We start from the raw sequence: 25,485 nt of genomic DNA on the forward strand, positions 1-25,485 counted from the left end.
TTGAGGTTTTTCAAATTGAAAATTAAATAATGTAGAAAGAAAAGGGGTTTTTCTTTGTTCTGTTGCTGGAATAAATCGCAAATTGAATCGAAGTGTGGAGAGCAGACTAAAAAAATAGTAAGAAAGAAATGAAATTTTAACCAACAAAGCCACGCCGCGCGAGCTTATCAATCCATAGTAGCAAAAATGGGTGTACAAAAAAATAGATGCCTGATTGGAATAATATCAAAAAAATGCCACCTAATTCTGCCACTTAAAATTTTAAAATTATAACTGTCCCCAGCCAATAGACGCCTTTATTTGCCCTTCCCCTCCCCGCACGTGATGTCACAAGATTTTCGGCCTTCTGATTTGAGGCGTACACACGAGCATATTCTAAACAAAGTTTAGGCTCTGTTTTTTGTGCGCGTGTTGCTCGCAACCCGTTCTTGCTGTTAGTTAAAAATGGATAAGGTTATAGACATGGAGAATTGGTGGCGCCTTCATTCAGTTATATATTTTCTTTTATTAGCTGTGATACTGACCCACAGGATGGTTATTGTATCTGATCCCGCCAATAAATATTCACAATAAAACCATCGCTGCTGTTAATTTTTCTGCAAGAACGTTTGCAACAAATAGCAAAATGTATGTTTGTTTGCTTGCTATCTTTTTCCTACCTCTGATGAAAGGTTTAAACTCAATGTTAATGCACTACATTTGTAATTAAATGTAAAAGGTAAGTGCGTAAACACAATCTCTAAGGTTACCCGCGCAGCTTGGGTATTTGTTACAGTGGATTGATGGCTTAAAAAGAAAGAGAAAAAAAATCAAATCATCATGCCAAAAAACCACGTGCTTAGACGTATGAGCCGCGAGCGAGCCGACTGGCCCCATTTTATTTTTTTGGCCTCTGCTTGTGCAGTGCAATCCAAAAGGCAAGTGAAATTTTTTTGCCAAAGTCTCAATTCGCAAAATTTTAAAGGCGCAAAAAATACGCATAAAGAACAAGAATTAAAGCAGCTCATTTCTTATAGGCTGGGCTACCTATACCCAACCAAACTTTGTTCGCTCGCTCGCCTCGCTTTTTCAATCCTCTTTTCATTCAACGTTCATTTACATTTTTGTCCTGTCCTTTTTTTACTTTTAAATCCAAAAAATGTCCATGCTCAATCTTAATCTGCCCACTCTGGCCAGCAGCCTGGTCAAGTCTGGCGCCACGACAACGGCTACGACCACAGCACAGCAATGCTACGTGCACCCTGTGGTTCTATTCTCCATTCTGGACCACTATCTGCGCCGCAATGAAAACCAAGAGCGCGTAATCGGTACCCTCATGGGCGTCCGCAGTGACGACGGCCGCGTGGTCGAGATCCGCAGCTGCTTCGCCGTGCCGCACTTTGAGACCAGCGACCAGGTCGAGGTATATGTCGAGCACCACCAGTCGATGCTCGCCCTGCACAAGAAGGCCAGCGCGCGCGAGGAGATCGTCGGATGGTACTCAACGGGCAGCACGCTGAGCAAGTACGCTGCGCTTATTCAGGACTTTTACTCGCGCGAGGCCGCCCCCTTTGGCGCCGTGCACCTGCTGATGGACACGGATATGACTGATGGCCAGTTGGGCGTCAAGTGCATGCAGGGCTCAGCCATTGGTGCCGGAGCGCATCCTGAGAACTGCCTGTTCTTGCCCTTGCCCCACGAGCTGCAGTACCCAGATGCGGAGCTTTCGGCCCTGCAGACTGCCGCTGATAGCGTCGAGACCGAGGAGGGTGCCAGCGTGCTGGTCTCCGATATGGAGCAGCTGGAAAAGTCCATTGAAGAGCTGCGTGCCATGCTGGAGCGCGTCACCACGTATGTGCAGGACGTGTGCACCGGAAAGTCAAAGGCAAACACTGTTATTGGCAAGTACCTGATGGACATGCTCGCTGTGGTCCCCAAGGTTGACACCAAGCAGTTCTCGACCCTGTTCCAGTCGCATCTGCAGGACATCCTCATGGTCGCCTACCTCACCAACCTCACCCGCGCCCAGCTCAACATTGCTGACCGGCTCCAGCGCATCGTCTAAAATGTTTGCATTTTGCTTCTTCCTGTTGACTAATACTACTCATTTTCGGCTCCCAATTGATCAACCCACTTTGCTCCTGTTTGTTTATGTCAACCCTTTCTCTCTCTAATGGAGGAAAAGAAAAGTCAACTCAGTAATATAAAATTTTGGTTAGTAAGATTTATAGGTAAAAAAGCAATGTAATGAAGGAAGGAAGGAAGGAAGAGAGAATATAAATGCCATTTTTTCACTCTACGCAAAGTACTGCAGCGATGTCTTCTTCTTCGCCTGGACCTCCTGGATGCCCTCCATAAAGTCCTCGTGCGACAGCTTTGTTGCGCCGCGTCTCAGCGCAATCATACCGGCCTCAACACAGATGGCCTTGCACTGCGCGCCATTGAACTCATCACAGGACCTGGCCAGCTCATCGTAGTTGACGTCGGATGAGACGTTCATCTTGCGCGAATGGATCTGGATAATCCGCGACCTGGCCTCCTCGTTGGGCAACGGGAACTCGATCTTTCTGTCCAGACGGCCTGAGCGCAGCAGCGCCGGATCCAGGATATCAATGCGGTTAGTCGCCGCAATGACCTTGATGCGGTCGTCGCTTCCAAACCCATCGAGCTGGTTGAGCAGCTCCAGCATGGTCCGCTGCACCTCACGATCACCGCTCTTCTCGCTGTCGAAACGCTTGGTACCGACGGCATCCAGCTCATCAATGAAAATAATCGTCGGCGCCTTCTCCTTGGCCAGTGCAAACGCGTCGCGGACCATTTTGGACCCGTCACCGATAAACATCTGCACGAGTTGCGGGCCCGCGAGCTTCAGGTATGTCGACTGCGTCTGCGCCGCACACGCGCGGGCCAACAGCGTCTTTCCGGTTCCCGGCGGGCCATACATCAGTACACCCTTGGGAGGCTTAATTCCCAGGTTCTTAAACCGCTCGGCGTGCGTCATCGGCAATACAATAGCCTCGACGAGCTCCTCCACCTGCTTGTCCAAGCCACCGATATCACTGTAGTCTTCTGTCGGCTTCTCGTCCACCTCCATGACCTTCACTCGCGAGTCGTACTCGGTAGGAAGCTTCTCAAGGATCAAGTAACTGTCTTTGTGTACGCCAATCAGGTCTCCAGCGGTCAGCTCGCTCGTCGGCACCAGACCGATGATAGGCAAGAAAACGGTCTGCCGGGTCGATGTCCTGATAACCGCACACTTGCCCTTGTGCTTCGGCTCCGCATCCGCACTACCGCTGGCCCCCTTCTCGCTCTCCTCATTGGTGTCTTCGTCTCCATCCGGGCTGACATCCAGAATCTCGACTACATTGGATACCAGGTACGGCAGCTGCTTGTTGATGTTGATCTTGTCTGTGTTCTCCTTGATTTTCACCATCATCATGTTCTGCTCGTGCGTCAGTCGCTGGTGGTCGCTCCGCAGTACGCGAATTTCGTTCTCAATCAGCCGGGTGCGGCTGTTGATTTCTTCATTGCTCGACCGCTTGATTTCCACATCCAAATCGTTAAAGTCGTCGGCGGTTGCTGCCGCTGCTTGTGCAAGAGAGTCCATTGTTTTACAAGTCGTTTATATAAATATTGAAAAGGGTTAGAGTCTGCAGATTGGTAATTTTGTTTTTACACTTTGCCAGAATTTAGAAAAAGAAAAAATCGAATTGCGTGTACAGAGCGGCAAAAGCGTTCGAGGAGCACGTTGCGTAACATGTCTGTTTGAAAAGCAGAAGGCTTTTTGCAGGCTTGCGGGCCAAAATAAAAAACAAGAAATATAAAGCACACGTAATGCCGAGCCGAGCCGATTATGAGCCGAGCCACTAATGTTTTTAAACCCGCTCTCCCACTGCAAATCGCAGTCATCGTCGCTGATGTCCTGCATTTAATTTTGCGATCTGGGGCGGTGCAAAGTAAAACGGGGTGTAATTAAAATGAGTTTCTGCATGCAAGAGTGGTTGATCACGACAAGCCCGTAGAGAGTCTCTCTGTCCCAAATAGGAAGTGTGTGTGTGTGCGTGTGGGGCTCTTCTTTCTCGAGACATACTCAATAGATGAGCTTTCGCCAAGTCAATGCCCAGCTTGACTTTATCGTTGTGCACCTGTTGACCTTGTCAACCTTGTCTCGAGGGGGCTGTTATCAAACAGTATCCATGTCAATTATCTTCAACAAAATGCTTTAAAATAAATGTGTATCTTTTTATTTTGACCAAACAGAACACAATCCGAGAGGAGCTGCCATTGTTCTGAATCCGTATTCCATATTTGTAAGCCCCACTATCCAGACAACAACAAGTTGCCAATGTGCCACATTTTCTTTTTGGAAAGCTACATGCCCTTTTTAGTTTGGTGTTACAACTATCGAAAATAGCAACAAAAAATAGTTGTGAACACATCCCACGATCTGCGTATTGAGAAAATATTGACTTTGTCAGCCCTTAAAACCCAGTAATTATTTCTTGCGTTATGACAACACAAAACTGTACAATACAGACTTGGCAGTGGGATGGAATGGTGTGGCTATTAGTGCTTCATTCTTCATCGTGTTCCAATTTTAGCAAACAATTCGGGCATGAATAGGATCCCATTCCATACTCGACAACAAAACAATTAGAAAAACAACAACCACAACAGCCACAACCACAAAATAATGAAGTGAAAATATACATCCAATTTTTTAATTTGCTGCAATTAATCTGGCATGTTTATTTCTTATGCTTCCCAATAGGATATTTTCTTTTTGATCATCATGGGCATATACAGCATATGTTTGGTGACCTTTATATTACAATACAATTAGAAATGTCAGGCGCAATGCACCAATTACAGCTTTATAATAGCCAATTGTAGTATAGTATTCCAAATTTGGTCATAAAATTTGCGATATATGACCAAATACAAAAAAAGCAAGTGATGATTGCATTTTTTGTTCGCACACCATTTTGTTGAGTAGAAACACATATTGTATTTGCACATAAAAGGAATGTACAAGAATATGAAAGCTGCATCTACACATGCAATTGATCATTTGCGTTGATTGTGGTTCAGGCTTACTTTCTATTTCTTTTGAGGATATTATTTGAGCAATCGGAGCTGAATAGAATAGTGCAACAGAGCGTCTCATGAGCCACTGCGTCGATGCATTATGTCATTACATCAACGCATATGTGTTATTTCGAGGAGAAAAGGGCAAAATGGGAATGCCGTTTCCAGGACACATTCACAATAATCACCACCTTCAGGAAGATAAAAATAGGTGTCCTTTTTGCTTCATGCATCAACAATTATTGTTTGTACTTACCCAGGAAACATCCATTGTTTTGAAAATGTTTATATAGAAAAGTGATCGCATACTTTTTTCTCATGCACAAATCCACACGACCTGCTTGAATTTTTTGCGAAATGTCCAAAAAAGGAGATAAGACATGTACCATGTTGTATTAATTCGACGGCATTTAATACCCTATTTTCTTCTTTTTTCAAGCAATGCAGATACTAGAAATAAACAAAAAGGCACTAGCGCACTGTTATCAAGCATTTAGAAACTGCAGCAATCATGCAATCATGAGAGCAACTGGAAGCAACAGTCAGCAGCTAGAAACAGCATGTCAAGGTCATATTGGCATGAGTGCGCTGCATTGTGCCATAAAATGCCAAATCGAAATATTATATTCATTGTCAAACATATAGAGACAGAGTCCAATTGAAAATATTGATAAAGTTTGACCAACAAAAAAATAGATTGTTGACGAGTGTGCGCTCTATTCTTTTTCAACGCCATGTCAAATCGATTGACACACAAAATGAACAAGAAAATCCCTTTTTAACGCTGACGTTCATTCTTCCATTATCCTTCCCAACACTCCCCCCTCTCCCTTCCCCCTTTTTATGCCTTATCCGTGCTTGTCTGCAAATAAACAAGGGAGCAAGCCTCATTGTCAAATGGGTTGTGTTGTTGCAGATAATTTATGACCTTTTATTCCAAATAAGGAAACGAAAAATAACCCGTTTGCTTTATTTTTTCTTTACTCCGACCATCAACATCAACAAAAAAAAGAGAATTGTCTCTATCCGCATACCAGCCATGTATTTAAAGGTTGCATTGAGGACCTGTGTTTTTCATATTTTCTTATTTCCACATACTACCAATCTCACACCATCTGTACTCTTTTCTAAATACTTTTCAAAGCAATATTAATTTTCTTGGCATCAACGCTCCTTGATAATTAAAAGAATCTTTTTCTATTTTTTTTTTCCAAATCAACCATGTCTGCAACCATCCGCCATTTTCCGTCAAGAATAACACCACTTGTATCAAGCGTAAGATGCGTCTGCAAGCTCAGAAGAACTACGTCTGCTTCTACTGCAACGCCATCTACGATGACCTTGCTGCCTACGATTACCACGTCGAGTCGGTGCACGGCCCCTAGATATCATGTTTGCCTGATTGCCCGTCAACACCTAGTTTTTTTCCTTCCTACGCTCGGACTCATATACTCGCAATTTTCGATTGATTCAAGTCAGCACCATATTCATGTTTTATTTTTTACTTTACTACCTATTCTCACAATTATTTTTACTATTTGTCATAATTCACAATAAAGCGGATACTTTAATAGACTCATAAAATTAAAAAGCAGAGCTGTGGTGGGTGACTAAATGTAGAGTCATTATTTTTATTATTATATGCTGTTGTGTCATTGATCGTGTTTATACTTGAGGGATATCTCGTCTGATGGCGGCGGATACTTTTTATTTCCATGTATTGCCAGCGGTCCACTTTTTAGCCAATGCAATTAAAAGTTATTTTTATATACCAAAAATAAAACTAAATTTGTGCATATGTATATGGGAGAATCTGGTCCTGCTTGGATTGGAAAATCATTGTGTTTCTAATCAGAGTTTTGCAAGCGTACAAACACACACACAAGCACACATATGCATTGTCTTGTAAATCATTGAAATTTATTTCATTTTAAAATTCAAAAAAAAACTGGTCAATGATGATTATCTGTTCTTGAGCACCTGAAAGTCACAGGATAATTACGACCTCCGCAACAAAAATTTTCTTGCCATTTAAGACTATTCAATGAAAGTCATTTGATGCGATTAATGTTCAACTCCAATGCACAAACGCATGCAAAATGCATAAATAGAGCCAACCTGCATCGTTCACACGGCAAGTTTGCTTGTGCCTGACAGTAAGTTTTTATAGACAAATTCATTGTCGTTGTTTCTGGATGTAAAATAAGCAATGAACCAAAATGTTTCTTATTCACACATTTAGCTAACGCTTTTTTCCGTTTTAGAATATTCGTCATTCGTCATTTATATTTTGCATTCAAATAAATAAAACGGAAATTTGTGCTGTCTACAACCTTATTATACACTCCAATTTTGTTCATTTTATATTTAAATAAGGATTTTTGCTTTATGACTTGGCCAGCGTCATAAAATAAAAGAATTCATTTACCGCAAGTATCCAGCCATTTCCTCCTCAACACCAAGCATCGTAACAATATTAAAACAATGGCCGCAGTCAAACACCGCAGAAGCATTTGGGTAAAGCCAGCAGCAGCGACCAAAGCCGTACACAATTTTTCTGGCAGGCTTGGTGCAGCGGACACCGGAAGATGGTTCTGTCTGAACTGCAATGTTAGCTACGAGAATTATTGGGCACTCGAGGCGCATATCATGCTCTTGCACTGAGACTAAAAAAGGGATTCATTAGCCCAGGTTGCTTTTATTTTATAATAAAGTCAGAAAAAGGAGGGAGGAAGCATGGGGCCATGGGTTTATGGAAAAAATAAACAACACCTTTGGGATTTGCAATGTGCTTACTTCATTTCCCAGTGCTACTGTTGCGATTACTACATCCCAAGAATGGTCTTTTCTATTATTGAAGCACTTGCGTGCTGTGTGTTGGGGTGAAAAATGGGTCTGTATATCAACAGATAGCATGCAAACTTGCTCATTGCGTCTTGAACATCTTTTTTATTCAAAAAGGTTTGATAATATTTATTATTTCTATAAAACAAAAAAGCATACTTATACGGTCATGTCAAACTTCACTTCATTTGGCGGAAAGGGATTCGTTCAGTTCAACAAAGTCGGTGACGAATTCATCTGTTCGTTCTGCAGCAAGAAACTAAAAACGTTTGCACTGTACGAGAGCCACTGGCCCAAATGCACCGGTGTGTGCAAGGAGAGACTGCCCAAGCCGTTCGCTCTTCCAAAATATCCGAAATTCCCGTCTTCGTTCAAATAAACCAGATAAATAATATATCACGTGTTAATAAACACCCGAGGCGTAAACTGGCCCCAAAAGCGGCCGGTACATTTGAGCAGCCAATCGGAATTGCCTTCCGCTTACTGGTATTTTTTCTTTTGGATAGGGGGAGCTAAATAAAAAAGACAAATAGGTCGCGAAAATTCTTCTTTTTGTTCTTTTGTTTATTGGCGCCTTTTTAACAAGTAGCTTTTTTTTTGCTCTCCTCTTTTGTTTCTACACTTGAATTATTTTTTATTTTTCAACGTAGATTTATAACACTCCCAAACTTTTTTCTTTGAAAAAACAAAAACAAAACAAAACATATCATTATGTCTCGTCTTTACGTTGGTCGTCTTCCCCGCGACGTGCGCGAGCGCGACATTGAGCGCCTTTTCAAGGACTATGGACAAATCCGCGACATTTGCCTGCTTTCGGGTTTGGGTTCGTCGAGTTCCGCGACCGCCGCGACGCCGAGGACGTGATGCACGACTTTAACAACCGCGAGTTTATGGGCGAGCGTCTTTTGATTGAGCCCGCTCGCGTCGAGCGTCGTTCGGAGCGCGGGGATCGCGGGGATCGCGGAGGGGAGCGTCGTCCGGAGCGCGGCGATTTTGGTCGTCGTGAGGAGCGTGGCGCCCGTGGCGCTCGTATGGGCGGCCCGATGAGCGCGCCTCAGAGGACTCCGTTCCGCATGCTGGTCGAGAATCTGTCGTCGTCTGTTAGCTGGCAGGTAAGTTGACTGTTGTTTGTGATGTTCTCCCCTCTCTTTTTCCCGGTCTCTCTGGTGCTATTGTGGCTATGCTTTCTGTTTCTGTTTGTTTTTTGTAACATGTTTCTGTCTTTTTTGCCTGCTTGCCGTGCCTCGCGCCTTGCATACGCCCTGCAATCATTAGCAGATTGGAGGCTTAGAAAGCTGTATACACACGCCCAAGCAGAGAAAGTATTCTTTACAAGATTTGTGTTGATATAAAAATGGCGGTTATACTGCGGGCGTTGAAATTGCGCGGAGACAGTGGGACTTTCTTTTGCTTGGCTGCTCTGGGGGAACGCCTTCTTTTCTCGGATGAATTGAGACGGGAGAGGGAGAAGAAAAGAGAGAGTGGGGAGGAGATGGTTGCTGTTCGCGAATCGACTTGCTCGTTGCTTTTTTTGCCTGTTTTTGGGAGGCGGCGTTCGAGCACAGGCTTGCTATTTACATTTGTCCAAAGCGCGTTGTATGGCGCCGACTGACTGACTGGTTGACTGGTTGACTGACTGACTGGCTGACTGGCTGACTAATCGACTAATCGACTAATCGACTGACTGACTGGTATCGCGCTCTCTCTATTTCTCGCTTCGGTTTTCTCGGGGGGATGGTTTCGCCTCTGGGCTACGTCGGATTCCGTGACCGTGGGGGTGAAATTTGGGGATGTTCGGCTTTTTTATTTTGTGTTTTGCACTCTACAGGATCTCAAGGACTTTGCCCGCCGCGCTGGCGAAGTGTCGTTTGCCGACGCACACAAGCTGCGTCCCGGGGAGGGCATCATTGAGTTTATTGACGAGAGCGGCCTGAGAAACGCGCTCCGCAAGCTCGATGGCGAGGAGCTGCGCGGCCGCCGCGTCGTTCTGCGCGAGGTAAGAATAACACGAATGTCATGTTTTGTGCGAATCAGTGCTTGATACGACGCGCGTCAGCTAAACAATATCCGCTTGATTTTTTGATTTATCGCCTGATTTTTCCTTTGCTGTAGGACCCCGCTTCTCGCGGCGCAGACAGGGGTGCCCGCAGTGGGCCTCGCGACCGCTCGTTCTCGCCTCGCCGTGCCCGCCGCCACTCCCGCTCGCGCTCGCGCTCGCGCTCCCCCGCAGGCAACGGCCGCAGGTCCGGCGGCTACAGGTCGCGCTCCCCCGTAGGCAACGGCCGCCGCATGTCCCGTCGCTCGGTGTCTCGCGATTCGCGGTCGATTTCGCGCAGCCCTCGCGACGAGCGCCATGGCGCTGACGTGCATATGGCGCCGCCGATGCCCCACTCGCCTCACTCGCGCGGATCCGTTGGATCCCCCCGCTCTCCTCGCTCCCCTCGCTCCCCTCGCTCTCCCATGTCGCCTGGGTTCGCCAACCCCGATCTGGGTGGCGAGATTGCTCCCGAGCATAGCTTTGCCCCGCCTGCCCCTGTCAACGACGTCGTTGACAATGGCGCTGGCCAGGACGGCTGGGAGTAAAATCCCCTTTTTTACTTCACTTTCTAGGGTGTTTTTCATATATCCTTTTGGTTACTGGGTTTGAATTCTTCCATTTTACTTGAAGAAATAACAACTTTGCCGTTACGTTTATATCCAAATCGAGTAAGAAAAAACAAAGCCATTACAGTGAGCGGGAAATGATGAGAAGGAAAAAAGCGCAGTGAAAATCGTTACTGTCAATTCATTTTGGCTCGGCGTGTCGGATTTTTTATATTTTCAGCACGCAAACTGAACAGGGGACAAGGAGCAAGGAACAATGAAAAGGAAGCCGATTTTGCTTGTTTCTGTGTTTAAATTATATTCACATATTTATTGGTGGTCGGGAGCACAAAACCTCACTTTCTGTATCTTTTCTCTCTTTCGCTTTGTTTTCATTTACTCGTAAATACCCACAAACATACACTGCATTTTGCTGTTACACAGATATAAAAGATGAAGCTTTTCGGATTTTGTATTGTGCTGCTGGCGCTTTCATACGCCGCGCTCGCGGGCAAGTTTTCACCTGTAGACGACGGTAAGAGCAAAATAAAGATAAAACTTGTGATGAAAACGGTTTACTATGTTGTAAAAAAGACGTATATTGTCTAAAGCTCATACACAAACTAAACGTATCTCCCTAGTATTTATCGCCTTCTTTAGAGTTCAGTTACGGCGACGAAATTAAAATCGAGTGCGCAAAGCTTGGGGAAAAGGGGCAAGAGCTCGGCACCAACAAAGCACCCAAATGGATCAGCCCCACCTGTGTTGAAACCCGGCGGCCCCTGTCCGTCCACTACGGGCGTGATGGCCCTACGCAATGCTCGGTCAAGGCCGACGACGATTTCCACGAAACTCTTCTCCGCAGCATCTCCCTCGACCATCCTCTGCGATGCCGTGTCAAACGCAATAAGCTCAAGCATTCCCAGTACCTGGAGCTAGCCATCAAGGTTGACGGCGTAAAAGTACGTGGTAGCGGCGGAAGAACAAAAGATGGCCAGGTTGTGAAGCGGATTGGGGGTAATTTCAACGTTGTGTTTCATGGCCAAAAGGGCAATTTAGTGGCTGGTGCCGTGTATCCGGTGATTGATCAACCGTTGCCTGAAACAGTCAGCGGAGTTACAACAATGCAGTTTAATCAGAGATGGTATGAGGGTACGGGGATGACTGTGTTAATGGCTACGAAGAGACATGAGGAGGCGTTTATTATTCAGCCGGTGGTTGCTATTATGTTTTGCATTCTTACTGCCTGCGTCGTTTATGTTGTTGGCCGCGTGTATGTCGAAGGATCGCTTATACCCAAGGTGCTGAAGGAGTATCAGGCGGAGCAGGATATTGTGACAATTAATGCGGGCAAAGACAAAGCCAATGCTGTGCAAGAATCTAAAAAAACAAAGTAATGTATCAGGTTTTGTTTTTGAAAGTCAAATAATTATATTATTTATTGAAAATAAATCATACGAATTAACAAAAAAAACAAGAATAGAAAAGAAGAGAAGCTCGGAATGGATACACCAACAAATGCATCAGTCGACATGTCGTTTGAACCGGCTTTATTGATTTGGGCAAGCAGATGAGTGAGCTGCAACCTCCTCAAACGTGTAGTAAACGTTTGAGCAGTCCTGACACACCCATCCGGACAATACACACCAGACACAGAGCTGCAAAGTGATGTTTTGAATAGTGTTGTTGGGTTGCATTTGGCCAAATTTAATTATTAAAATATTAAGCTGGAATAAAAAAGTATGTTTTTGTTTGCAGTCGAAAGTAGGACAACAGTTGGTTTATTAAATAAAAATGCGAATACAAAAATAATAGAATACATATATATATAAAATACAATATAAAAATTCCGTTTAAATAAAAAAGACACCACGCGTCCGTTGTCAAATGAAACATTTACAAAAAAACAAATGGCTTAACAAAAAATTGAATATCGACACATAAATATAAATAAAAAATAAATTTGGCTGGCAATTTGCACAGAGTTCATGCGCATATATACCGCACAGTATAACAAATATACAAAATTGACGAAAATCAAAACGAGGCGCTCAGTAATAAAGTGGTTAACTAACAACCACCTGCTCAAAACAAATTACTCTTTGAAACTCCTTCTTTTCTGTATTTTACATTGCTCTCCCCCTTTTCCTACTCTTAATTTTTTATACAGTGCAGAATACAAAATATGTTTTTGCTGAAATTGAATGAAAGCGACATAAGACATAGGTTAATCATTAAACTCAATATCTCATTTTTATACACCCGATTTTTTTGCATGTCTTTTTTAATTTGACATCCAAAGGGTGTTATGACAGCTTTGCAAATAATTGAAAGGCTGATTTAATAAACAGCTGAATTATTCTTAGACATGTTTTTTAAGGCCGACAATTTTGTATGAGACAAAAATACTGACAGAAAAATGATGTATTTGTACATCTTGATTTTTAGCATAAAAATTATATTCACACACACAAGAGCAATTTTTTGTATTGCGTATCAAGCTGAATAAATAATAGACTGGCAACATGCATTTTTCCACAAACAATCACTATTCTGTTAGTCCAGGCTATTATTGTGAGCAATTTAGAAAGATATGAGTAATAAGTGAGAGCAATCAATAAACTCGAGCGTAAACAAAAAGTAAACAACAAGCAGTGGGAAAAAGAAGGTGGTGTAGATGTTACACAGCAGCCTGGTTGACTTTTGACTATAACCGGAATAGTCACTTTATTTTAGTTTGCAGTTTGGTGACATCCTGCAACACAGATAAAAATAATTTTAGATACTAAAATAACATAAATAGAATCTTTGTCGCACTACACTCCAGCTTTCCATTCTCATCTTTCAAAGCGTTTTATTATGATACAATTTTATTTTACATACATAGACAAAATAATTTTGACAGCAAAATGGTTGAGGAAAAATTAACAAAATCCACGGCTGGGCCGCCATGAATCCCGGAATAAAGGTCGAGCTCTGGTCCTACATGCCACGCCCTTTCAGCGACAACAATGTGGAGGTCAAAATTGAATATACTGGAATATGTAGCTCTGACCTGCACGCAATCAAGGATGAGCGGTCGGAAACCATGTACCCAGCCACTGCGAGTCACGCAATTGCTGGCAAGGTTATTACAAAAGAATCCAAGGTAACTCACCGGAAGAGGGTAACCTCGTTAGTTTTGGAGCCCAGGCATACGGTTATCTAGAAAATAGTTGCCATGCCTGCAGCCACAACCTCGACTCCACACTGCCCCAAAAGCGTCTTCACATACAACTCCAAGTAATCTGATGGTGAGCAAGCCTATGGTGCTTACGCTAAGGCTGTGCATGTTAACGCCAAATATGCGTTCAAAACCCCTGCTTCCATTGAATCCGCGCATGCGGCACCCCTGATGTGCGCAGGAGCCACAGTCTTTTCTACCATATTGTGCAAGGGCGCCAGTAAGAGTGACTGTGTTGGTATCATTGGAATTGGCGGTCTGGGCCATCTTACCATCCAGTACGCTCATACACTGGGTGCCGAGACTGTTGGAATTTTACACTTGACTAACAAGCGCAAAGAGTGTTTAAAGCTTGGTGTCTCTATCTTTGTTAACACTGCCAATAGGGAGAAAGTCAAGGCTATGAGTAACACCCTAAACTACCTGTTTGTCACATCTAACTTGCATACCAGCCAGTATGGCAAATTGTATTCGTGGATGGATTTTGGCGGCCAGATTGTCCTACTTGGTCTGCCGGTGGGCCAGCTCAGCGTGTCAGTGTTTTTTTATTAAATATGAGGTTTTCATTACAGGATCAATGATTTCAGGGGTTAAGGTCATGCAAAAAACTTAGTTTATGGCTAAGCACAATATTTTTCTACCATTAAACAGCTCCTCATAAAACGGGTCAATGAGGCCATTAGGCATATCAACAGCGGCAAGGCCCGGTACCGCGTTGTGCTTAAAAACAAATAATAGATTTATACTTTTATTGTGTAAATAACTTTGGGTACTATTTATTTTTTGTATTTTACTTTTTACTTTTTAACGATCAATTATATTGTTTAAACAATTTTTATTCTTAGCACATGTCAATATACCAGTGTGTCCGTTAACCTTGTTTCTAGCAAATAATAGCATGCAATATAATTTTAAATGTCATTATTTGCAATGAATTGCTTGTTTAAATTTATATACAATTCTTTATAAATGGAATTATAAGTAAAAGTAGAAGTTATTTTTACAATTTTATTAAAACTTTGTTGATGCAACAATGTTAAAATAAATTGGGAATGTGTAAAAAAAACTTAAAGTAACCCCTGCCAATTAATTGTAGCTGCTGTGTGGTCAAAAAATGTGTGCGCTTCAAAAGTCTTGTTTTTTAAGAAAAAAATAAGTAAATAAACAACAGGTAACATGACACAAATTGGCCTTCTGTACAGTTTTTTTAATTTACTAAACAACCGCCAAAAATGGGATGCGGTATTTTTGTTAATAATAATTTCTATAGTCAAACAAAATAAAAACGTGTCTAATTAAAAATCATTTATAAATTTGCTTAAAGTAAAAAAACAGGTGACAAAATGTCAAGTCTGCAAGCCAATTTTTCCACGGCTTTATAAAAGGAGTAAGTAATAAATTAATTAAAATTTGGCATTTTTATTCCTGAATGTTGAAAAATTGCAAAAATATTATTTGAATACGTGTAATAAAAAATTTACAAGCTTATATTGTTAAAGCATACATGAATACATTTGGTATAAAAAGAATAGAATTAGCTCTTATTTTATAAATTTTTATATTAATCCTAGGTATATATTTTTTAACTGCTTTTAACACCAGCACCACCAGCACCAGCACCAGTATCAATACCATCTAAAAATGAAAAACTTCAATGCAATGTTTATTTATATATTCCGTTGAATAAAAATAAATTAATTATAGAGAAAATTAATGTGGATAAAAAAACTACCGTTATCAGTCTATTAGAAGGCACACAATATGAAAATTATCTTAGGTTCACAGCAAAAATTGGTGAAAAAACTCTTCAAACAGACGACCTTTTATACAAAAATGAGACAATAAAAAATTATTTAGATGGTAAATCAAATACAATTCCAGATATAGTAATTTATCGTAATCCTGCTGAACTTATTAAACCTTTTAAAATTAGATGCCCCTGAATTGCTTTATCCAGTCTATAAAATTAAATTGAGATTGTCATTTAATTACTACACTAGTAACTGCACATTTGTTGCTATTAAAACAACATTGAGATTACATCCTATTTTCCATAATGCATTTGTCTTTTTGAAATTCAAAAATAATGTTTGCAACATGCGTGGTGTATGTATTAATAGTTTGTTTATTTTATATAGCATGTTTATTTTAAATAACCAGGTTTTTTAACACGAATCTATACATTCAAATGTTTTTTAATTCTGGGGTGTGGTATACTAAATAAATTGGAAATATCTTAAAAAATCTAATGTAGAACCGAAAGAGGCAGCTCTATGTGGGTGGCGTTGTAAAGGTTTTGTTGACACTTGATGTGAGCCAGCAATATCCAGAATAAACATTGCGGCCGTAAAAACAATCTTGATAAGCTTGGCGCTTGAAAATGGGAATAGTGGCCTGGAATGTGGGTTGGGCACCACAATTTTTGTTTAAAAAATAAACGCTTTCAACTCATTAAATGCTGCTAGAAATAAAATTTTATTTGTAATACTTTTTGGTACACAGCATTTTACAAAAAACTTTGACGTCTTGTAGCGTCTAAGCGCTCAATTGGTGATATAACTTTTACTATTGGGTTTTAGTAATTTTTTAAGCTGCTCACTTATACATCTATGCAGCTGTAGCCACGAGCTTAACTTAATCTAATTAGTTTGGTTCACCCCAAAGACGATTAGCTCGTGCTTTTTTATATTGGCTTGTTTACTATTGCGCCTATTGTATTGTATTATTGAGCACACAAAAAGTTGTTTGTATGAAGCAATCAACCATACATAATGTTGTATAAACCAGTTAGCATTTGCAGCAGGAGCAGCAAACAGCCACATTACCCCATGGAAAAATAAAAAAGCTTTCGACAAAGACATGGTATCAAAAAAATTTGATATAGTGGGGAGTGGTGTCCAAAAAAGAAAAAGTAAAAAAGAAAATATTATGTATGTGTAATTGCGAAGTGCCTGCATAAATGTGAAAGAAAAATTCATGTTAGCTATTCTTTTCTTTTCCTCACATCTATTTTTCAAGCCTTGCATTTTTCAAGCCAAAGGGCGCATGGTCAAAACGAGTGCTCTGCAGGTCGATCCATGTGAGCATATATGTACTGCATATATAAATAGAAGAATGATAATATGTCGAAAAGTGAACCAAACAAATAGAACAAATAGATTGTGGTTTCTTTCTATTTCCGTCACTTGAAAATCCTTGCTGCACAGGCAAATCAGCTGAATGTTTCTTTTGCTATTATTCTTTTAGCCTAATCAAGGAATAGTCCGAAGGGTAGTGTGGCAAAAAGCATTACGTAAATTGAACAAAGAAGATGTGGCTGTAAATGCCTTGGATGCGACGGGTAGAACATTCCACTGTGCAAGCATAATACCTACAAGTATAAAATAAGCATTGCAGCCACGCCATTGTCATCTCTCCTTATCAAAACATTCTCATCTATCCAATTTTTCAGCAATACTTGCATACTATCTTATTTCAAATTTATTTTTGTTTGGACAATATTTTCTCAACTTAGAAATGAGACATTCGACTGACACTGCACCCGCCAGCATCTGGAGACCATCGCCACCGACTGAAGCCCAAATTGACAGCCTGCTTTACGACTTTTAGACCTGACAAGCACCAACCAGTATTGTTTAGCTGGGTTATTTATATATATCAGATACGCACACTTTTTAATTTAGCTAGATGCACAAATATAATTTATTGAAAACAAATAGTCAACAAAAAACCTTTAACATACATGTACGTGTTGGCGTAGCAATGTGCTATTGTGTATGGCGGGTTGAATGAGCCCGATATTGTAAAATATAGAGGTTGTCCAATTCAATTACACGCAACGTAGCCAGCCTTACCAAACACTTAAACACCCACGTAACGTTTAAAAAACAATCATTATATATAAATAGCGAAATAACTTTTAGAAAGGGGTGTTAGTAAATTACTTCGATTTTAAAGTATACTTGTCAGATCAAAGGTCCCCCTGACACAGTTTCAATATTAAATACAAGGATATGAACCGGCGTTAAACTCAACATCAACATCAGAATCGCCACCAGCAACATCACCAGTCAGGGTTTGCACTTCCGCAATGTCGGGCGTCTCAGCAAATGTCAATTGGTCTTCCTGAATGCGCACGCGGTAAAACTCGTCGAGGCTCGCCATTGCCGAACCAAAATTCCTATGCACGCGCAAATGCTGACGAACCCATTTGGACAAACGGTTGATATTCCACGACTGACCAAACCGGGACTCCAGCATAATGATTGCTCCCCAGTCGTCTTTGTGCCGAAGACAGCGGCCGAGCGCTTGGTTAATCGCCCGGAAGGCCTGGGTATCGTACCACTTGGATCCATTCAGCAAGCCCGTAGAAGCAGCTGCTTGGTTGCCGTTGCTTGAACCTTGGGGATACTGGTATTGTCTATACATTTGGTCATTGTACTCGCGCTTCAACATGACCTTGACGTCCTTGAATGCCGGGTACGGAATGCCAATGTTGACCACCGTGCGACAGAAAAAGTCTGAAAAGTCAATTCCCTCAGAGACCTTGCCGCGGTACACAGCAAACATCACTGCGCCTCGGGCCAGAGGCTGGCCGGGCAGCCTGTCACTAGCAAGGCATCTGCGGTATTCAGCCAGCAGCTTCTCAAACTCGTCCTTGGATCCGCCCCTGGGCTCGACAAACACGGTCTTGTGCACGTTGAGCTCGTCGTAATGTCCGGTCATTCTCCAACGCGCAATCAGCTTGTTTAACAGGGCGTAGGAAGTGACGAAAACCAACATGCCGTCGGGAGAACTGGAAGCAATAGAACACAGCGCCTGGCCAACGTCGTCCTGAAACGAAAATGTGTCCACTGTGTTATACTTGCCCTCGAGAACCAATCCAGATGGCCCACACTCAATGGCCATGGCAGAGAAGCGGGCAGGGTCGATGACGTGGCTGGCCTCGAGCTTGCTTGCAAAATACACCTGCAGCTCCGACTCGTAGCTGTCGAGCGGTGACAGCGTTCCGCTCGTCAGGATGATCGAGCGCGAATAGCTTGCAATTTCTGAAAAAACGACACCAGGGTTGAGCGCCCAGAATGCCATGACATTGACAAATGGCGGGGGTGGCGGAGGTGGTAGTGTGGACTTTCTCCGTCGCTTGCGCTGTGGGCCCTTGTCGTGGTATTCAGGGTTAGGCTTTTTGATCTTGGCTATGCGATAGTCATGGTGGTACTTGCTTCCCGGAGACGTGTACTTGAGCACCCGCACCATCCCGCTGAGAAGGCGCATCAAACCGGCAGACAGATGCTTTAGAGTCAATTTATCCTGCTGCTGCTCCTCTTCCATGTCGACCTCATCGGGGGAGTTGTTCCTGGTCCTCAACTGTAGCATGGCGCTCTTATCGATAAGTTTCCCCTGCTCCTTTATAGCGCGCACCTCCTTAATATAATCTTCCAGCTTTTCGGTCTCTATCTCGAGGCGCCGGACAAATTCCAGCGTGATTGACAGGTGCCTAAAAAGGTCCTTCGTCGAGACATCATTCTTGGGCCACACAGACGTCTGCGTCTCAAAATCGCGGTGCTCATAGGTGCTCGACGGATCGTTCAGCCAGCCAAGGAGCCCTTCGGCAAACATACCGACGAACTCGTGGGATAAGGGCAAGACATTATTATTGCTCAGCTGCCTGCATTCGCCGACTAGGGTGCCCAGCTGCTGGTCGGTGACCTCCAAGGAGCTGGCATCGCGCGCAGCGTTCTCAACATTGTGCGCTTCGTCCAAGATAACAATGTTGCCTTCGAGTTCAATACCGGCGGCCTCCCTGACTCCCGGATCCAGAATGTAGTTGTACGGGCAGAACACCAGATCAGCGGTTCCCGCCAGCTCGCGTGCGGCGTAGTAAGGACAAGCGTTCAGCCTTTTTCCAAGGCTGACAATATCCTCAATGTCCCAGATCTCCATGTCGCCTCCGCGCGCCACCTTTTTGTGCCCAATCAGCTTGCGAAACCCACTGTAAGCGCTGCAGTTGTCTTCGTCCAACAGCGCTCGGCACATGTCGTCGACCGACTGATCAGTGTTCTTTTTCTGGCGAATACAGGTCTGCGCACGGCTCCCCAAGACAGCTGTACGCAGACGGTAGGGCGTTTTTCTTCTAAGCTCGTCAACCAGCTGCGCCACCTGCCTGTGCGTCCGCGAGCCAAAATATATACGCGGGGAGCAGCTGACAACGGACCCATGCTTCTGAAACTCTTCGAGGGTGGCAATGTCCTCTGGTGTCAGCCCTGGCGGAATTGCGATTTTGGCCGCCGCAAGGATATATGTGACGGTCTTGGGCAGATCAGCCATGGCAACTGCTCTGTGATATTCGGCTGAGGCCTCAGCCAGCTTGGTATCGGAACCAGGAGTCGGATTCGCGGGCATTTCAGCCTTTTGTGCCATTGGTTTTTTTTCTGGAGTTGCTGCGGGTGTTACAAAATCCATATCAGCAGCGACAAGGTCGCCTGTACTGGGATCGATCTTGGGCTTCATGTCGGCAGTGAGATCAGGGGCAAACATGACCTCGGTCTCCGCTGCGGACAGATCAGGCTTGTCATCGGCGACATCAGTAGCGGCTGTAGAATCCGCAGTCACATCAGGCTTCTTTTCATCCCCGTCTCCGTCTCCATTGTCATCCCCACAGTCCCCCTTCTCCCCCTTAACCACCTCCATCTCCTCAGTAGCGGACAATACAGCGCTATACATCGCATACTTGCGCACAACCACACGCGCATTACTCAACCTCAACTTGCACTTCGCGCTGAAATCGCGCCTCCACGCAAGCGCCGCACACAGCAATGCCAGAGACTTTCCTGACCCTGTCGGACTCTCAATCATTGTGTTCTGAGCATTGTTCAGTGCCTGGATCATATGCTGCATCATGCCCAGTTGTGACGGATAGGGCGTAAATGGGAAGTGCACTTGGGCACCACTGATGTAGTACATTTTGTGGTCGGTGGTTAGTTCCAGTCGGATGGCTTCGGGGTTGGCGAGGACCGAGGTGTGATTGGTTGCTGGTGGGGGTTTTTTCTTGCTACATTTTGTGCTGGTGGTGGGGTAAACACACTCATCATCAGAGCTGGTGTGGTCCTTGATGCTTTCAAAGTAGCGTTCGAAATGCTGAGTCATTTAATGTGTGTGTGTGTGTGTGTGTGTGAATTGAACTTTTTACTTGGGATACATAAAAATAGAGAAACTTAAAAGTGCCAACCAAAAATAAAAGAAAGTTAAATCTGTGGCTTGGATTTTTTCGTTCATTGTTCATTTGCTTTTTTCATCGGATCTAAAAATTAAAAATCACAAAACGCGTTCACCAAAAAAAAATAAAAACAAAGAACCTCTTGTAATGGTTTGATTGGCGCACTACTGAGAAAACGTTTTTACAACAAAGAGGCGATAAATAAATGTTTTATGCACGTGATATTTATCATAAGAGTTTGACACATCTAAATGGCGTGTTGACATCAAATTGGGTTGTCGCGTCGGTTGTATGAAAAAACCAATTTCTTTCCTTTTTTATTTCGTTTTTCGCTCGCCTTTTTTTTTGCTCAATTTCTAACAATTCATAAGACTACTTAGTTTTTTTTAAATTAATATAGGGTTTTATATTTCGTACCATGCAACAGGGCGGCGGTATTTCACCAGTGCAGCGGCAGCAGCAGCATCAGCGTCTTACTTCAATCAATGACCCAAGCAATAAATTCCATCAACAGCACCAACAAGTACCAGCATCCGCACCGTCAGGCTCTCGCTCACGCCTAGTCCCCAACGAGCCCAAGCCCGCGTCCACAGCCAGCACGCACTTCGACCATATGCTGCCCGGACACGACGGTTATATCACGGAAGAGCACCTCAGCTATCTTTCCGGCGGGCCATTCAACCGATTTGCTTTAGCGCTCAAGTCCAACCTGGACAATGAGATTGACTGGGCGTGTGCGCGGCTGGTGGCGGCAACCAATCTGCTTAACGACAACTGGTCGATACTGCAGCATGCGCCGTCTTTGCTTGAGGCGATTTTGCGGGTGCTCGAAAGGTCGCGCAAGGAGCTGCGACAAGGCACCCTATCCAGCGATACTGGCGGCCAGGGTGGGCGGGTTGGGCGGTCGGTCCGGGCGGCTGTTCTGGCAGGGGGTTCGGTGAAACAGGTGGCGCTGGGGGATTCGGGGCTGGAGATGGTGGTGCAGCGGGCGGGCGAGCGCAGTGGACTACTGAGCACAGCGCTGTTTAATCTGTCGCAGGTCGGGGATGGCGCCCAGCTGATGGCGCAGGACCCGAGAATTACCATTGAAGCGACCCAGTGGCTGCGGACGTTCCCACAGGATGACCTTCTGCTGGTCAGCATCAAGGCGGAGTTCCTCGATCTCCTGGACACCATTATTCCGCTGGCCCCGCAGCCACCCTTCGACACCATGCCGGTGCTCAAGTGGCCGATTTTTGGATCCCGCGAGGCCTCCAGCCTGGATCCACTCACCCTTGTCGAGACCTGCTTATGGGAGGAGCTTGTGCGCATTATCCACGTGTCGCAGGAGCGCAAGCTGGTGCTCGGCGCCCTGCGCCTCATGGTGCAGTCAATCTCATGGCATCCGCAGCTCGCGCGCGAAATCCTCTCCCTACCCATTCCCAAATGGGCCGCAGCCATGACTGCAGCGGATAATACCGCGAGAATATCGCCTATTGGCCAGATGGTTAATTGTCGGCTGGCGGAGCTCATTTTGGCACCCGATGTTGAGATCGTCGGAGCGTGTTTCGAGGTGCTCTTGAATACTGTACGGCTGGAGGCGATGGCTAAGGCGCTGGATGAAGAGCTTGAGGCGTTTGCAGCGAAGAGTGGACGGCCTGCAGAGGCGGCGGCAGCGGTGCGTAGGAGGAGGCGGGTGGGGGCTGTTGGTGGTGCCGGATTGGGCGAGGCGGAGGCGTCTGGCGGTGAGTCTGGCGTGCAGACGCCGATTTTTGGATTCCGCCCAATTCCTCGCTCGGTCAATATGGCAACATCAGCAGCAGCAACAGGGGCGGCGGCGGAAGGGTCGGAGCCCAGTATGCTTCCCTCGGGACTGTCAGCGCTGGTCGCGCTGGTGATGCAGCAATGGGTGGCCGCCGCATACCCGCCTACCGAAATCACAGGATCCCATCCAGAGACTCATCCAGGAACCCAGCAGCCAGCGCAATCTCAGCAGACCCACCACCAGCAGAACCAACATCAGCAGCAGCAGCAACAGCATCAGGGTATGAGTGCAGAGCAAATTAGGGCAGCGGCCAACCGACCACCGACTGAACCGGAGCTGCGCGAGGCCTGTACCTGGGTACTCCTCAACTACGAGTTTGTCACGCCGGAGAACCCGCAACAAGCCGCACACCAGGTGAGCGTCTCTGAGCTTTTCGGGCGCTACAAGGTGGCCAAACAGAGCCAGACAGTGCCTCATATTGGACGGGCGCTCAACATTAACGAGATGATGCGGGTAGTTGCCGCAGTGTTTCCCAAAACAGCTCTTGTCGAGAGCATAATTAATCAGCAGCAGCAGCGTAATGGTCTTCCTGGTGGTGGGAGTAATTCACCGATGGTTGTGTATATGGCGTTGCATCTTAAGGCTCGGTCCCCGCATATCATGCCTATTCCCGCAGTGGCTGTTGACAATAGCAATAGTGGGGCGACTCCCAGGCAACCTCCGGCACCTGTTTCGGTGGTTGATCCGAATGCATGCCTATGGGATGGATGCTTGGAGGTGTTTGTTAGTGAGCAACAGGCGAGAGAGCATTTGGCTAAACATGTGGTTGAGGCCGATGCCTGCAGATGGCGCGGCTGCAATCGCATCCCGATGGCAATGGCAGATAATGGGATTGATGGTGAGCAGTTGAGACAGTGGATTTCGCGACATGTCCTGATACATGGGCCATTCTACAAGCCAGCTGCTCCTGCTCCTGCTTCTGCTGTTGTGGAGGAGGAGGAGGAGGAGGAGCAGGGGCAGGGGCAGAGGCAGGAGCAGGAGCAGGAGCAGGGGGCTCATCGGGAGTCCAATGGGACTACTGAGGATTGCGGGCAGCTTGACTTGTTTGCGCTCGCGCAGAGTATTCGACAGGAAAAAACGCATGTTCTCGAGATGATTTCGCCCAACCTGCTGAAATCCTCCATAGCCGAAAACAACAACCCCACTTCTTCTCATCAACACCAATTGCAATTGCAGCAGCAGAGGGCGGTTTGGTTGGCTGTTCAGGGTATAGAGGTTATTGAGCAGTTACAAAAATGGGCAGATCGCAGGCTTGGACGTCAAGGGGAGGTGGATCGTTTGAGGGTGTGGCAGTCTGGGGATGATGTTTTGGAGCGCGTGGCGTTTATTGCTGCTATGAATATGCCGGCTGCTGCGTATGCGTCTAGGCTGATGGCTGTTATTAGTAGGCGCAATGTGGTGTGAAATTTAATTAATAATATATATTTTTATTATTGGCGTAATTGTGTGGATGGGTATAGAGCCCCGTAAGTGCGTTGATTAAGGACAATTGGCGATTTGCTGTCTATGAATTTTTCATTGATTTTTCTTTAATCAGACTTGCTTGTTTATTTATTTATTTATTTCTATTTTTACATTTATATTTCTATTTTAGCTTACCACAGAAAAGGAAAAAGCATGGGACCTAAAAGCAATGGCAGAGGCAGAGGCAGAGGCAGAGGAAGAGGAGGCAAGCGATCGATCCCCGGGCGATCGACAGTATCCACCGACCCTTTGCCACTCAGCGCTATCAACCCAGGGGCAGCAGCAGGAGAGGCCGAAGCAGCAGAGGAAGAAACCCCATCCAACAACGATACTCAGCAGAGCTCCACGATCGCAAAGCTAGCCAAAACGCACTGGGCCCAAGTATCCAACCCCACTGAGCCACCAACATACCAAGAAGCTCTAATCGACACAGTGGTGTGCTCGCACATTATTGGCACAAATTACTCGCGCGCAAGCCTGCAGGCGCTCGAGCGGCACCAGTACTTGGAGCAATACCTTTGGCCATACTTCCACGCGAAAGCGTCTGATACGCACGTGATGTCGATTCTGCTGATGGTCAATGAGAAGCAGCAGAGTGGCGGGCGGGCGTTGGTGGATTCCGCATGGGAGATGATGGCAGAAGGTGCCGGCATGCTGGTTGAGCGTGTGGTGGATTTAACCACGGACCGTGTTGTCCGAGGAGAAGGTGGGGTGCCTGGGGACCCTGTCGGTGGACTGGACATGTGGTCGGCGCGCAATGTCCTGGTGCAGTTCCTTACAGGGTGTTTTGGCAGCTTGCAGGCGGATAATGTGCGCAACGCGTGCTTGCCCTTGGTGTCTGTGGGCGTGTGGCGGCATGTGCAGGGCCAGGCGCTGGTTGAGGCGGAGCTCGAGGCCGTGCCGCAGCTGCGCAGACTGTGGAAACACGCAGGGAAGAGGATCAGCAGGGACTGTGGAGACAAGCGTGGAGCGCGAAGGAATGCGGATTTCCTGGCGCTGCTGATTGCCGACTTTATCGGCAGCCTGTTCCCAGCAGAGCCGGCCACCACGGCCGCCGGGACACGGACGACGACGAGCCCGCGCTGGCGTATGCCTGTGGGTTCGTTGCGCTGCTGGTTTTGCTGGAGTCGCAGCTGGCCACCCGGCGGTTCGTCAACCTGCTCCTTATGGACACGCACGTGGTGGAGCTCTGCAGGCAATCGCCGTGGCTCCGGCGCACAGGCCACCTGGCGCGGCGGTTCGGCGAACTGGTCGAGCAGCTCGACGCCCTGGTGCATTTCCAAG

General features: G+C 45.4%; 9 protein-coding genes across 9 annotated transcripts; 6 read left to right on the plus strand and 3 right to left on the minus strand.

The window, feature by feature from the left end:
• The first annotated feature begins 1,053 nt into the window (after positions 1-1,053).
• BX661DRAFT_185416 (Mov34-domain-containing protein) lies at positions 1,054-2,196 on the plus strand. The gene has a single exon (XM_051536769.1). The coding sequence runs from the start codon at positions 1,139-1,141 to the stop codon at positions 2,042-2,044; it is 906 nt and encodes a 301-aa protein (XP_051390159.1). The 5' UTR covers positions 1,054-1,138; the 3' UTR covers positions 2,045-2,196.
• Positions 2,197-3,684, minus strand: BX661DRAFT_185417 (26S protease regulatory subunit 6A-like protein). The gene has a single exon (XM_051536770.1). The coding sequence runs from the start codon at positions 3,584-3,586 to the stop codon at positions 2,276-2,278; it is 1,311 nt and encodes a 436-aa protein (XP_051390160.1). The 5' UTR covers positions 3,587-3,684; the 3' UTR covers positions 2,197-2,275.
• A 4,801-nt stretch (positions 3,685-8,485) lies between these two features.
• On the plus strand, positions 8,486-9,023 carry BX661DRAFT_185426 (uncharacterized protein; the record flags this gene model as incomplete). Its single annotated transcript, XM_051536771.1, has 2 exons — positions 8,486-8,658; positions 8,745-9,023. Coding segments are annotated over exons 1-2 (315 nt in total), but the record flags the coding sequence as incomplete, so codon positions are not given.
• A 524-nt stretch (positions 9,024-9,547) lies between these two features.
• BX661DRAFT_185429 (uncharacterized protein) lies at positions 9,548-10,804 on the minus strand. Its single transcript, XM_051536772.1, has 2 exons — positions 10,024-10,804; positions 9,548-9,907 (listed from the first exon to the last, which is right to left on the minus strand). Exons 1-2 carry the CDS (start codon positions 10,531-10,533, stop codon positions 9,734-9,736), a joined length of 684 nt encoding a protein of 227 aa, XP_051390162.1. The 5' UTR covers positions 10,534-10,804; the 3' UTR covers positions 9,548-9,733.
• On the plus strand, positions 10,805-11,968 carry BX661DRAFT_185430 (uncharacterized protein). The gene is made up of 2 exons (XM_051536773.1): positions 10,805-11,029; positions 11,155-11,968. Exons 1-2 carry the CDS (start codon positions 10,948-10,950, stop codon positions 11,889-11,891), a joined length of 819 nt encoding a protein of 272 aa, XP_051390163.1. The 5' UTR covers positions 10,805-10,947; the 3' UTR covers positions 11,892-11,968.
• Positions 11,969-13,444: 1,476 nt separating this feature from the next.
• BX661DRAFT_172321 (uncharacterized protein) lies at positions 13,445-14,269 on the plus strand (the record flags this gene model as incomplete). Its single annotated transcript, XM_051533773.1, has 2 exons — positions 13,445-13,642; positions 13,931-14,269. 2 exons carry the CDS (start codon positions 13,445-13,447, stop codon positions 14,267-14,269), a joined length of 537 nt encoding a protein of 178 aa, XP_051390164.1.
• Positions 14,270-17,448: 3,179 nt separating this feature from the next.
• On the minus strand, positions 17,449-20,950 carry BX661DRAFT_185434 (helicase C-terminal domain-containing protein). Its single transcript, XM_051536774.1, has one exon. The coding sequence runs from the start codon at positions 20,861-20,863 to the stop codon at positions 17,717-17,719; it is 3,147 nt and encodes a 1,048-aa protein (XP_051390165.1). The 5' UTR covers positions 20,864-20,950; the 3' UTR covers positions 17,449-17,716.
• A 97-nt stretch (positions 20,951-21,047) lies between these two features.
• BX661DRAFT_43879 (uncharacterized protein) lies at positions 21,048-24,212 on the plus strand. Its single transcript, XM_051539172.1, has one exon. The coding sequence runs from the start codon at positions 21,352-21,354 to the stop codon at positions 24,139-24,141; it is 2,790 nt and encodes a 929-aa protein (XP_051390166.1). The 5' UTR covers positions 21,048-21,351; the 3' UTR covers positions 24,142-24,212.
• Positions 24,213-24,609: 397 nt separating this feature from the next.
• Positions 24,610-25,146, plus strand: BX661DRAFT_132486 (uncharacterized protein; the record flags this gene model as incomplete). The annotated part of the gene is made up of 1 exon (XM_051532598.1): positions 24,610-25,146. A coding segment is annotated over one exon (537 nt), but the record flags the coding sequence as incomplete, so codon positions are not given.
• Between the last annotated feature and the right edge of the window lie 339 nt (positions 25,147-25,485).

Source organism: Kickxella alabastrina (genome assembly GCF_025024165.1).
Source record: "Kickxella alabastrina strain RSA 675 chromosome Unknown BX661scaffold_18, whole genome shotgun sequence".
NCBI classification, from domain to species: domain Eukaryota; kingdom Fungi; phylum Kickxellomycota; class Kickxellomycetes; order Kickxellales; family Kickxellaceae; genus Kickxella; species Kickxella alabastrina.

Bases quoted from the DNA above. Each gene is read 5' to 3' on its own strand.
- BX661DRAFT_185417 (XM_051536770.1), bottom strand. From the start codon at position 3,586: ATGGACTCTCTTGCACAAGCAGCGGCAGCAACCGCCGACGACTTTAAC.
- BX661DRAFT_185429 (XM_051536772.1), bottom strand. From the start codon at position 10,533: ATGAAAAACACCCTAGAAAGTGAAGTAAAAAAGGGGATTTTACTCCCA. The intron at 9,908-10,023 runs CTACAGCAAAGG...TGTTATTCTTAC, and splicing joins GCGCCGCGAGAAGCGGGGTC to CTCGCGCAGAACGACGCGGC.
- BX661DRAFT_185434 (XM_051536774.1), bottom strand. From the start codon at position 20,863: ATGACTCAGCATTTCGAACGCTACTTTGAAAGCATCAAGGACCACACC.
- BX661DRAFT_43879 (XM_051539172.1), top strand. From the start codon at position 21,352: ATGCAACAGGGCGGCGGTATTTCACCAGTGCAGCGGCAGCAGCAGCAT.
- BX661DRAFT_185430 (XM_051536773.1), top strand. From the start codon at position 10,948: ATGAAGCTTTTCGGATTTTGTATTGTGCTGCTGGCGCTTTCATACGCC. The intron at 11,030-11,154 runs GTAAGAGCAAAA...CGCCTTCTTTAG, and splicing joins GTTTTCACCTGTAGACGACG to AGTTCAGTTACGGCGACGAA.
- BX661DRAFT_185416 (XM_051536769.1), top strand. From the start codon at position 1,139: ATGTCCATGCTCAATCTTAATCTGCCCACTCTGGCCAGCAGCCTGGTC.